The sequence below is a fragment of the Hemitrygon akajei genome, chromosome 24 (genome assembly GCF_048418815.1).
Source record: "Hemitrygon akajei chromosome 24, sHemAka1.3, whole genome shotgun sequence".
NCBI classification, from domain to species: Eukaryota; Metazoa; Chordata; class Chondrichthyes; order Myliobatiformes; family Dasyatidae; genus Hemitrygon; species Hemitrygon akajei.
The window spans coordinates 9972132-9985432 of NC_133147.1; the positions used below are offsets into that span (position 1 = coordinate 9972132).

General features: G+C 46.0%; 1 protein-coding gene across 2 annotated transcripts in view; it reads left to right on the forward strand.

The window, feature by feature from the left end:
* The window catches only part of cd164l2 (CD164 sialomucin-like 2), a 74249-nt gene that overhangs the window by 9202 nt on the left and 51746 nt on the right, over window positions 1-13301 (forward strand). For both annotated transcript variants that reach the window (XM_073028333.1, XM_073028332.1), the window contains one exon: window positions 1277-1366. In XM_073028333.1, coding sequence (XP_072884434.1) covers window positions 1277-1366 — 90 coding nt within the window. The remainder of the gene's footprint in view (window positions 1-1276; window positions 1367-13301) is intronic.

Consider the following 13301-nt stretch of genomic DNA (forward strand, 5'->3'; position numbering starts at 1 on the left):
ATGTTGTATGGCATCATCATTATGTGCCTTGTTGTTTGACATGAGCGATCGTGGTCTTTCCATGACCGTGATTGTTCTTGGCTAATTTTTTGATAGAAGTGGTTTGCCATTGTCTTCCTCTGGGCAGTGTCTTTACAAGACGGGTGACCCCAACCATTATCAATACTCTTCAGAGATTGTCGGCCTAGCGTCCGTGGTCACATATCCAGGACTTGTGATATGCACCAGCTGCTCGTACGGCCATCCACCAGCTGCTCCCATGACCTTGGGAAGGCTAAGCAGCTGAGACCAAATTTGGAGTATTGTGTGCAGTTTTGGTCACCTATCTATCGGAAACATAGAAAGAGTACAGAGGACCTGAGTTACTGGGAAAGGTAAAATAGGTTAGGACTTTGTTCCCTGGAGCGTAGGAGAATGAGGAAAGATCTTCTAGAAGTATACAGAATTGTGGGGTGTAGATACAATGAATTCCTGCAGACATTTTCCATTGAGGCTGAGTGAGACTAGAACCAGAGGTCATAGGTTAAGGTTGAGAGTTCCCTGAGGGGGCACTTCTTCACTCAGAGGATGGTGTGAGTGTGGAATGAGTTGCCAGCAGAACTGATAGATGCAGGTTCAATTTCAACATTTAAGAGAAGTTGCCATGAGTATATGGATGGGAGGGATATAGAGAGCTATGGTCGAATAATATTTTGGCACAGATTAGATGGGCTGAAGGGCCTGTTTCTGTGCTATAGTGCTCTATGATTCTCTGTTTTCCTTTATAAAGCTGGTCCTTGATTTGTGGAGATGCTGGGGAATGGTTTGAAGATTCAGATCCGTTAAAAGTCCCAGGTTGGAAGTGGCTAACTCCAGGGAGCATAATTTAAAGTGATTGGAAGAAAGTATGAAGTTCAAAGTTCAAAGTAAATTTTATTATCAAAATGTGTGTGTATATGTGTATATATATATATATCACCGTATACAACCCTGAGATTCATTTTCCTGTGGACATACTCAGTAAATCTATAAAATAGTAACTATAACAGGATCAATGAAAGATCAACCAGAGTGCAGAAGACAACAAACTGTGCAAATATAAATAAATAGCAATAAATAATAAGAACATGAGATAAAGAGTCCTAAAAATGAGATCATTGGTTGTGTGAACATTTCAATGATGGGGCAAGTGAATGTAGATATGAAGTTTGTCTTTGAATTTATTGAAACGTCAATCAATTGATTCTTGTATTAAATATTTTGTATTTAATATCATATTTGTGCATTTTCTCGACAGAATGTGCAGAATTGGAGACCTGTACATCCTGCATCACTGGTAATGCTGTGCTGAATTTAACAGACTGCGTGTGGGTGCATTGTCAGTCAGGTGAGTGTCTTGTACATTATTCGAGATGGTGTGCAGCAAATCTTCACAAGGTCTTTAAATGCAATATGTTAGTTTTCAGTTTGTCTATGCAAAGCCTCTGTTGGGTCAACACCTTGCGCAGTTTAAAACGCAGCACATTTTCGCATTCTAAAAACAGCTTTGATTGCATGATCCGGCTAGATTAACTAAACCAGTGGAAGTACTTGATGGATGATTGATGTACTTATTATTGAGATATTTATTTTGTTTAATACTTCACTGGTTCCATTTAATATCCGAGAACGTATATAGTAGACAACCTGAAATTCTTACTCTTCACAGACATAGAACCATAGAACATTGCAGCACAGAAACAGGCCTTTTGGCCCTTCTTGGCTGTGCTGAACCATTTTTCTGCCTAGTCCCGCTGACCTGCACCTGGACCATATCCCTCCATGCACCTGTCATACATCCACGAAACAGAAGAAAATCTCAAAAAATAAATGACAGGAGAAACGTTAGAAACCCAAAGCCCTCCTCCCCCACTCCCACTTGTTCCAACAGGAATCATCAACCTCCCCCGCCACACACTGTGTAAGCAAAACCAGAGTCCCCAGAGAAACCTTGATCTAAAGTCCATCAAAGACTGCAGTCAATAACCCAGCACAGACGCTCTCCCTCTCCCTCGAGGGAGAAGGAGGTATCTCTCCTTCCACAGCGAGAAAGGAGATCAACAGCTCGCCGTTTTTGACGTTACAGTCATTTTATTTCCCTAAGTTGAGAATCGGCAGCAAAGAGATAGAGTGAGAAAGAGCATAGGAGCCTCCCATTGTTTCGGTCTCACGCGATGCTTCGGTTGGAGCCGCCCGTGAGGAATCTGGCCCCGAAGGCTCAGGCCTTCCAGGCCACTCCTTTTTTTGAAAATGCTAGGCTGCTCTGCGGGCTTCAAGAGTGGGAACCTACTGACATGGAGAACTGCAGTTTGAGTGCAGCTATAGATCACAGATTGCAGCAGAACCCCAGCCACCTTGGAAAGTATCGAAGAGACATTAAAGAGAGGAATTTAAGCTGCTTTACAGACAAACTCAGAGAACTCCTCCTCTGGCACCATCTTGTCTAAATAAGAGGACATTTAACAACCTTATAAGTTTGGTCATTCTGATTTGAAATAAGCCGTGAATATTGAAGTAGATTATTTCATAGAACTTGCAATAGATCAGAATCACTTTTACTATCACTAGCGCACAGCAGGTCATGACATTTGGTGTAGCAGCAGTACGAGGCCAAAAGATGTAGGAGTTGAATAGGCCATTGGCCCGTCGATTCTGCTTCACCATTTCATCATGGCTGATCCATTTTCAGTCCAAATCCCCAGCCTTCTCCCTTCATGCCCTGACTAATCAAGAATCTATCAACCTCTGCCTTAAATGACTTGATCTCCACAATCACCTGTGGCATCGAATTCCACAGATTTTGGTGAAAGAAATTCCTCCTCATCTCAACAGTACAATATATTAAAAAATAAGAAAGATATCGAATGAGAGAGAGAGCCAAAAGCAGCAAAGTAGTGATCAGGGGTTGATTTATTGTCCGTTCTGAAATCTGATGGCACCATGTTTTAACGAGAAGAATCTATGACAGAAATTCCTGCAGCGACTGCATCTCCAAAATGTCAGAGCAAAACCAGAGCACCCTATTTATATCTGTGGCACTTTTCCCTTGGTAGGCTGAACATCTTGGCTCAGGTGGATGTTTGAGATTACGTCAGCCGTTTACTTCTGCTCCGAGCGGGGATCAAAACCCTTGCTCCTAACAATGATCTGTAACTGTCAGTCACTCTCTAGATCTCCCCGCTGGCTGGCCAAGCGGATGTAGGCATGGAATCGGTGAGTCGCTAGCTAATTCCAGTCGTGCTTGGCAATAAGCTGTTAGCAGTGGCTGAGGGAGCAATATTTTTTTTTCTTTTGGATTACTCTCTTTCCTGAATTTGTGCTCTGTTAAAATAGAACATAGAACAGTCCAGGCCATTCAGCCCACAATGCTGTGCTGACCCTTTGACCTACTCTAAAAATCACTTTAACCCTTCCCTACCACAGAACTTTTATGTTGGTTTAAGATGGCGCTAATGATTCCCAGCGACTGCCAAAAGGCAGCAAAAAAACTAAACAAAGGAAGCTACTGTATACCTTATAAAGAACACTTTTTAAATAATGAACAATGCTAACAATGGAGATGCAAGCAAATGTTGATCGAATTGCGTGGTGGCAGAGGCGCAGGCGAGGTCTGGACGTGGCGAGTGGAGATGAGCAGTGGCGGGGGTGCGGGGAAAGTGTTGTTGTGGCATCAACTTCTCTGTATAAATAATGGCATTCTACCTACACTTCACCTTAAACACGTTCAAAATTATGTCCCTTCATATTAGCCATTAATGTCCCGGGGGGGGGAGAAAAATCTCTCGATCTATGCTTTTTATCATCTGTACACCTCTATCAAGTCACCTTTCATTCTTCTTCGCTCTAAAGAGAGAAATCCCAGCTTGTGCAAGCTATCCTCTCTAATCCAGGCTGCTTCCTGGTAAATCTCCTCTGCACCCTCTCTAAAACTTCCACATCCTTCCTATGAGGCGACCAGGACTGAACACTATATTCCAATTATGGTCTAACCGGTGTTTGAAAGAGCTGCAATGGAACATTCAGGCTCTTGAACTCAGTCCCCCAACTGGTAAAGGCCAATACCCCAAATGCCTTCTTAACCAGCCTATCAACTCTCACGGCAACTTTGAGGAATCTATGGTCTTCATACCTCCACACTGTTAAGAATCCTGCCATTAACCTTGTATAAACACAAGAGATTCTGCAGATGCTGAAAATCCAGAGTATCGTATCAAAGTTCCAAGTAAATTTTATTATCAAAGTACGTATATGTCACCATATACAACCCTGAGGTTCATTTTCCTGTGGGAATACTCAGCAAATCTATAGAATAGTGGCTATAACGGGGTCAGTGAAAGATCAACCAGAGTGCAGAAGACAACGAACTGTGCAAATGCAAATATAAATAAATGGCAATAAATAAGAGAACATAAGATAATGAGATAAAGAGTCCTTATCGAGACCTTTGGTTTTGGGAACATCTCAATGAATGGGCGAGTGAGTGTAGCTATCCCCTTTTGTTCAAGATCCTGATGGTTGAGGGGTAGTAACTGCTCATGAACCTGGTCGTGTGAGTCCTGAGGCTCTTGTACATTCTACCTGATGTCAGCAGTGAGAGAAGAGCATGGCCTGTGTGGTGGGGATCTTTGATAATGGATGGTGCTTTCCTAACACAGCATTTCATGTAGATGTACTCAATGGTGGGAGGATTTTACCGTGATGTACTGGGCTGTATCCACTACATTTTGTAGGATTTTCCATTCAAAGTCATTGGTGTTCCCATGCCAGGCCATGATGCAGCCAGACAATACACTCTTCACTACACATCTATAGAAGTTTGTCAAAGTTTTGGATGTCATACCGAATCTCTGTAAACTCCTGAGGAAGTAGAGGAACTCAGCAGGTTAGGCAGCATCTGTGGAGAGGAATAACAAATCGCTATTTAGGGTTGAGACCCTTCATTAGGGCTTTGTATTCTGCCTTATGTTTGACCCTCCAAAGTGAATCACTTCATACTTTTCTAGTTTGAAATTAGCCTGCATAAAATTGGAGCACTTTGTGTCTGGGGCGATGACACGGTCCAGCGTCATGCAAGCGCAGATCCATTGGCTCAGTTCCACCATCCGCCTCTCACTTGGATTTTTGGTGTTCCAACACATAAGACAAAGGAACAGAAATGACTTTTCTCCACCATTCCCATCATGGCTGACTTATTACCCCACTCAACCCATTCTCCTGCCTCCTCGTGTGACATTTGATGCCCTTTCTAATCAGAGTCAGGTGTAATATCACCATCGTTTGTCTTGAAATTTGTTGTTACGCAGCAGCAGTGCATTGCAATACCTATTAAAAACTGTAAAGTGTACTGAGTATACAGATTAAAAAAGTTAAATAGTGCTAAAAGAGAACAAAAAGTAGTTGAAAGATTCAAAGGTTTATTTTATTCAAGTATTGAAACCCCCTGGTTTCCTTGGCTGTGAAGGTCTAGGGAAGACATCCTCTGTCCTCGCCAAACTCATGAGATAGAGACGGCTCTCCCACCCCAAACCCTGTGTGGATGCTGTGTCATTTACTAACCTGGTACAAATTAGTGCCAGACAGTATACTGCATACGATTAAAGGAATTATATTTATGAATCTTAACGAAAGGGTTATTAAAGAATAACAAAAAGAATCAAATGTGCACAAGTTGGAACCCATCTTGAACTTCTCTGTTAGTCATGCGCTGGGACCTCAGTCAACGTGAAAGCCCACACCATCTTCTGAACATCGCTCGCGGTCCAACTCGAACAGACGGGTCTCCCACCGGATCGTATGCTACGACCGGTTCGCCCCAGCGTCTTCCCTCTCCATCTCCTCTCGAACAAAAACCCAAGCCCAACCCTAGTGTCTCTCACCAGAGAAAAACCTCCCCTTAATTCAACCATCCTAATGGGATGGCGCATATCTCTCCTCGTCTCGTATCTCAACAGTAACCCAAACAATCTGAAAATGGAGCAGGCTGAAAACAAGCTGCTCTTCCAGAAGTGCCACAATGAAGTACTACAGCATAACAGTAATCATATCATCCAGGGCATTACGGTATGTACACAATACACCTCTGAGATTTGTCTTCTGCAGATAGACACAAAATACAGAAAACTATAGAAGTACTTGAAAGACAGACTTCAATCCCTCCTGCACGAAAAGAATAAGAAAATAACCTTGCAAAACCCAATCCCCCAACCCCTCCCTCGCATAAAAAGTAACTGATCACCCTCAAGGAGAAATAACAAGACCCCCAGCCCACCAATCAGCAACAAGAAAGATTGGGCAAGAACATGGAAAGAAACCATAGAACTGAACTACAGTTAGTAAGGTAGTGTTCATGGACAGTCAAAAACAATCACCTCTGCTTTAAATATTCCCATTGACTTGGCCTCCACAGCCGTTAGTGGCCGTGAATTCCACCAATTCACCACTCTCTGGCAAAAGAAATTCCTCCTCATCTCTATTCTAAAGAGGTGACCTTGTCTTCTGAGGTGGTGTCCTCTGGTCCTTAACTCTCCCACTATTGGAAACATCCTCTCCATATCCACTCTATCCAGGTCTTTCAGTATTCTGTAGCTTTCAGTGAGGGACCCCCACCCTCCCGAGGTAATAATGCATCTTTGTATGGGTGGTGAGTGCATGGAATGGACTGCCGGTGATAGTGGTGGAGGCGGATACGATGGGGTCCTTTAAGAGACTCTTGGACAGGTACATGGAGCTCAGAAAACTAGAGGGCTGTGGGTAACCCTAGGTAATTCTAAGGGAAGGACATGCTTGGCATAGCCTTGTTGGCCGAAGGACCTGTGTTGTGCTGTAGGTGTTCTATGTTTCCTAAGTTAAAAATTTAAGCTAAGCAGATAAGTACCCAATATTATAGCAAGACATGATTCTTCTGAAATTCGGTTCAGTTGAGGTTTATGGGACCTAATATTGGAAGCTCCGCAGAGCATACTGCTGGTACTGTTGAAGGCAGTCACCCTCTGGGATCAGTGATCCTGCAGGTCAGGTCGACCGGCACTAAGGAGACCTGCGATTCCACAGTTGGTCAATCCCAAATCGGAGGTTCGTATGGGTGGGAGTCACGAGGGCCGGTGATTCTCCGGGCTGCCGGCAATGTAGGTCCAGGTCAGAATCTGAATTGGGTTTAATAAGATAGTGAGGTAGTGTTCACAAGTTCAATGTTCATTCAGAAATTGGATGGTGGAGGGGAAGAAGCTGTTCCTGAATCATTGAGTGTGTGTCAGGCTCCTGTACCTCCTTCCAGATGGTAGCAATGAGAAGAGGGCATGGCCTGGTTGATGGGCATGTGAGTCTGGAAATCCAGGGCTGATGTGTTCCGTGGTTGAATGTTGGCGATCCGGGAGTGCAGCTCGGAGGTCCATAGTGGTGGGAGTCTCGAGGCCTGGCCATTCTCCAGGCTGCCGGCATTAGAGGACGATGTGAGTCTGGAGTTCGAGGCCCAATGTGGTTGAAGGTCAGCGATCCCAGAGTTGAGAGCTGAAGGTCAAATGTGATTGGTGTGTCCTGGGGTGATACCCAGAGGTCAGTGAGCGCGGAGGTAGCGGCCTGAAGGTCAGGCCTGCGATTTCGGGGCAGGGACTGGAGATGAAAATCCCAATATCTGGGCTTGTATTGCTGTTGTTTTGTGTAGTTCTGGTGCTGTTGCTCGTGATCCTCTGCTGAAGGTGGTGGACGAGCTCTATTGGCAATGAAATGTGTGGCAACACTTGCGGGCTGATGAGTCGGCCGGTGTGGTATACCACGTCTGGTGCTCCCGGTGTGGCCTTGGTGAGACCGACGCAGACGGGGAGACACTTCACCTGTGAGTCAGCCGGTGTGGTATACTGTGTCCGGTGCTCCCGGTGTGGCCTTGGTGAGACCGACGCAGACTGGGAGACACTTCACCTGTGAGTCGGCCGGTGTGGTATACTGCGCCCGGTGCTCCCGGTGTGGCCTTGGTGAGACCGACGCAGACTGGGAGACACTTCACCTGTGAGTCGGCCGGTGTGGTATACTGCGCCCGGTGCTCCCGGTGTGGCCTTGGTGAGACCGACGCAGACGGGGAGACACTTCACCTGTGAGTCGGCCGGTGTGGTATACTGCGCCCGGTGCTCCCGGTGTGGCCTTGGTGAGACCGACGCAGACTGGGAGACACTTCACCTGTGAGTCGGCCGGTGTGGTATACTGCGTCCGGTGCTCCCGGTGTGGCCTTGGTGAGACCTGACGCAGACGGGGAGACCGTTTCGCTGAACACCTACGCTCGGTCCGCCAGAGAAAGCAGGATCTCCCAGTGGCCACACATTTTAATTTCACGTCCCATTCCCATTCTGATATGTCTATCCATGGCCTCCTCTACTGTCAAGATGAAGCCACACTCAGGTTGGAGGAACAACACCTTATATACTAGCTGGGTAGCCTCCAACCTGATGGCATGAACATTGACTTCTCTAACTTCCATTAATGCCCCTCCTCCCCTTCTTACCCCATCCCTGACATATTTTGTTGTTTGATATTTTTCTTTCTCTCTGCCCATCACTCTGCCTGTTCTCCATCTCCCTCTGGTGCTTCCCCCCCTCCCCCTTCTTTCTCCTGAGGCCTCCCGTCCCATGATCCTTTCCCTTCTTCAGCTTTGTATCACTTTCGCCAATCACCTTTCCAGCTCTTAGCTTCATCCCACCCCCTCCGGTCTTCTGCTATCATTTCGCATTTCCCCCTCCCCCCACTACTTTCAAATCTCTTACTATCTTTCCTTTCAGTTCGTCCTGACGAAGGGTCTCGGCCCGAAACGTCGACAGTGCTTCTCCCTATAGATGCTGCCTGGCCTGCTGTGTTCCACCAGCATTTTGTGTGAATTGCTTTGCATATTTAGTTTATCCGCATTATGTTTATAACTTCAAAGAGTTAATTCAAAGGAAAAACAAGAAGAGCCGAGATATGTGAGTCTCAGTTTGTTCTCTAAGTGAGCCGTGCACAGAACACGTGGGAGTGTCATGATGTATGCTTGCTGCCCATTATCCTTCCTGGCGTTTAGGGCAGCAGCGAAGGTCCTCCATCTCTGTCTGCCCTTGGCCACTCAGATGTAGAAGGATTCTTCACTGCTGTTTCTGTAAGTTTTGTTTTACCATCCAGGGTTGTTAGTTCTGAGCTGGACCCCAGAACCTGGAGAATTGTGGACTTCTCAGTCTGACCTCTGCCCTTTGACCTGTTTGGCATGAGTGAGCTTACCAAGAGCCAAAGCATAAAGCCCTGACTCCAGCCACCATCCTTCAAGAGGATCAAAATCTTGTTGTAGGGTTTGCAGGCTTTCATGCCTCATTGACCTGGAGAGCTGTGTTGGCTGGAGTCAGGGCTTTAAGCTTTGGCTCTTGGTAGGGTCACCCAGGCCAAACGGGTCAAAGGGTAGAGGCCAGACTAAGAGTGATCCACCGGTCCCCCAGGTTCAGGGGTTCAGCTCGGGGCTAACAACCCTGACTGGTCAAACAAAACTGTTAGGGAAACAGCAATGAAGAATCCTTCTACATCTGAGTGTGACGGTATTCCTGTGTCTCCACCCGGGACTTGCATTGACTGACAGTAGTGAAAACCGAGGGGAAGCTACTGACATGCTGAAGGAAGCCCTGAACACCGCCAGAGATGGAGGACTTCCATTGCTGCCCTAAATGGCAGCCGTGAAGCAAGCAGAGAGATTCCGGCCAACATCGCTCTACGGGTCATTGAGACAAGGTTGTCATATAACCCCAATATAATCCGTAATGAGTTATTTCAACTAACAAAGAATGGTTTATCAACAATGTATTGATAAGATTACTGAAATATTAAATACACAACTATCAGCACTGTATTTCTATTTTGATGTTAGTTTGAAACCCCTTGTAATTCTAAAGCTTCAGAGTTCAGTGACTGCAAAGTCTTCATTTTTAAGTTTGCTCTTCAGAGCTGAATTTGAATTATTTAGTGTGATCTTGTACCTTTAACAGAGCCAGCTGCCTGACGTGCTATTGCCAAGGCAGAGATTGCCTTGTCCCTGCAGAATTTTTCCGGAAGAGAATATTTGAAAAGATCAGAAACAGAAAATCATACGAAGGCCTCTGCTTGAAAATAAAGTTTCATGATGCGAGGCTTTTTAAAGATCCCTTTGGGTCCTGCAGCCCCAGTGCGGCGGGTACAACCCAGTTCATCCCAGCCGAAGCCCTCCCCACCCTTGAGCACGGTTACCAGGAGGAACTCAGCAGGTCAGGCAGCATCGATGGAAATGTTTAAACAGTCGGTGTTTTGGGCCGAGACCAATCTTCAGGACGGGAAAAGAAGGAGGAAGATGCCAGAATGAAAAGTTGGTGGGAGGGGAAGGAGGTCAGCTGGAAGGTGATGGGTGAAGCCAGGTCGGTGGGAAAGGTAAAGGGCTGGAGAGGAAGGAATCTGATAGGAGAGGAGAGTGGACCACAAGAGAAAGGGAAGGACAAGAGGCACTGGAAGGGGGGTGGTGATAGGCAGGTGAGATGAGTTAGGAGGCCAGAGGGTGGGGAATAGAGGAGGAGGGGAGGGGGAACAAAAGACAAATTACCGGAAGGAAGATTCAATGTCCATGCGCCATCAGTAGAAGAGCGAGGTACTCAGTAAGATTGGGAAGAGTTGGCAGTGTTGATTCTCGGAGACCACTTCCTCCAGCTGGTAAGTGAGGAAGCAAGATAAATGGTTGGCTGGCATCCATTATCAAGGACCACTCCCCCACCAACCAGAAACCTTGGACCCCACACCACCGGTTCATCAAATGGAGAGGATAATGTCAATCTCCACACACTCTGAACTGATTCAACAACATACAAACTCACTTTCAATAACTCGTGTTCTCAATTTTTTTAAATTTATGCTATTTGTCTTTTTATAACATTGCTTGTCAGTCTTTGTTATTTATAGTTTTTCCTAAATTCTATTGCATTTCTTTTCTCCTGTAAATGCCTGCAAGAAAACAACCTCAAGATTGTATATGGTAACATACACAGTACCAGCTAGGGTGCCAAAGACATTTGCACAGTATTGTAGTAATTTTATGTATTGCACTGTACTGCTGCCACAAAAAAAACAAATTTCATGACATATGTGAGTGATGATAAACCTGATTCTGATATGGGTCTCTGTTGTGGACTGAGAGTGGGAAGGGGGGCAGGGAGAGGCGAATCATGGTTGGGAAAAGGGGAAGGGAGAGGGGAGGGAGCAGGAAGCACCAGAGAGGCATTCTGTAATGACTAGTGAACCAATTGTTTGGAATCAAGCGGCCTTACCTGGTGTCTCAGGGCTGGGTGTGTCTGCACCCACGCCATTCCCCACCCTGGCACTCATTCACTGCCATCTGTCCCACACCCCTCACGCGGTACTCCATCCTCGCCATTCCCAACATCCTTTGCTCCCGCCAGATTTACAAACTCGCTCTCTGCTCCACATTGACAAATACAGTTCTGTGCAAAAGTCATAGTGATATATACTGTATGTGCCTAAGACTTTTGCACAGTCCTGCACATACTTTGATAATAAATTGACTGTAAACTTTGAAATTTCCAACTATTTATCTTGCTTCCTGAACTTACCTGCCAGAGGAAGTGGTCTCCTAGAATCAATGCTGCCAATTCCTCCCGGTGTTACTGAGCACCTCCTCCATTAATGGCATAACCATGGATTTCTCCTTCTGGTAATGTGTTTTCTCTTCCTCTTCCCTTCTCTTCTATTCCCCATTCTGTCCTTGTACTTCTTCTCACCTGCCTATCACCTCACCTTGAGTCCCCTCCTCCTTCCCTTTCTCTTGTGGTCCACTCTCCTCTCCTGTCCCCTCTAGCCCTTGACCTTTCCCACCCACCTGGCTTCACCTATCACCTCCTCTCTATCCTTCCCCTCCCTCCACCTTTTTATTCTGGCATCTTCCCGCTTCCTTTCCAGTCCTGAAGAAGGGCCTCAGCCTGAAACATCGGCTGTTTTTTCATTTCCGTAGAGGCTGCCTGACCTGTTGGGTTCCTCCAGCATTTTGTGTGAGTTGCTCCATTTGAACAGAACTGGCTGGTAATCAAACCCTTTGAAGGACAGCGTCTAGATCGCAGGAATCTGTCCAGACCACAAGCAAATAATGTTCCTAGGGATGAGATGGGAAAGTTGAAGGGCACCTATTGGGCAGCACGGTAGTGTAGAGTATAGTGTAATCACTGCAATGCCAGTGATTACCAATCGGGGTCATTCACCACCCCAGTAGTACGATTAAACGTTTTTTTATGGAGTCATGTTAGTAACAGTACACACTGTGCAGCTAACTGTCTGGGAGCTATAAACCAGGTCTACGGAGACGGCAGATGTGCACTCGAAATCCCACGCTCAGAAGTAGCCTTGGGCATGGCATCTATCGGAAACCCATTCACACAAACTTGTACCCCAACAATAGCAGCGACCATCACACCACTCAACATAGAGTGGTTCTTTCTACTTCGATTAACCATGAGAAAACTATTTCAGACCCGGAGAGTCTCCACAAGGAAATCAAACAATTGCGCCCAATGTTCCTACCGACCGGCTACAAGGTGAAGGGCCAAACGGAACAACCAGGAAGCCCACAACGAGGAGGAACCCGTCACTACCTCCTCTCTTCCCTATATTTCCACAGTTTCTGGAGGGATTGCCAAGATCCTGGAGAAATACCAGATTAATACCATCCACAAACCCGTAAGGAAGCGCAAATCCCAGTTTATGTGGGTCAGAGGTGACCTGGGACTCGGGACGGCCTGGCGTTTACAGGATCCCCTGTGACTGCGGAGCAGCGTCTATCAGCCAGACGGAAACCCGCATCAAGAAGCACAGAAGGTGTATCCATCTGGGTTACCCGGAGAAATCGGCAGTAGCAGAACTTTACATTCACAATGGCCATTGGATTGACTTCGACGGCACAGAACCACTGTGCCGTGCCAATGGTTTTTAGGGCTGCCTGGTGAAGGAAGCCATTGAAATAAAACTTGAGGAAAAGAATTTTAACAAAGATGAAGGTCTCACTCTAAGTAAGAACTGGAATTCGATTGTAAACAAGGTGGGACATCGGAAACCTGATTGGATGAGGACTAACCAATCAGGAGAGGTGGATGATGGGAGTATATATACCACAGGACTAGACGTGCCCAGGCATCATCCCAGATGAAGGTGGCAGAGTTTCTCATTGAAATGTCAGTTAAAATTGATAGCTGTACCTGGCTAGAAGCCTGAGAAGAGTTTATTCATTAGATTACCGTGAAAGGATTATCTTTATA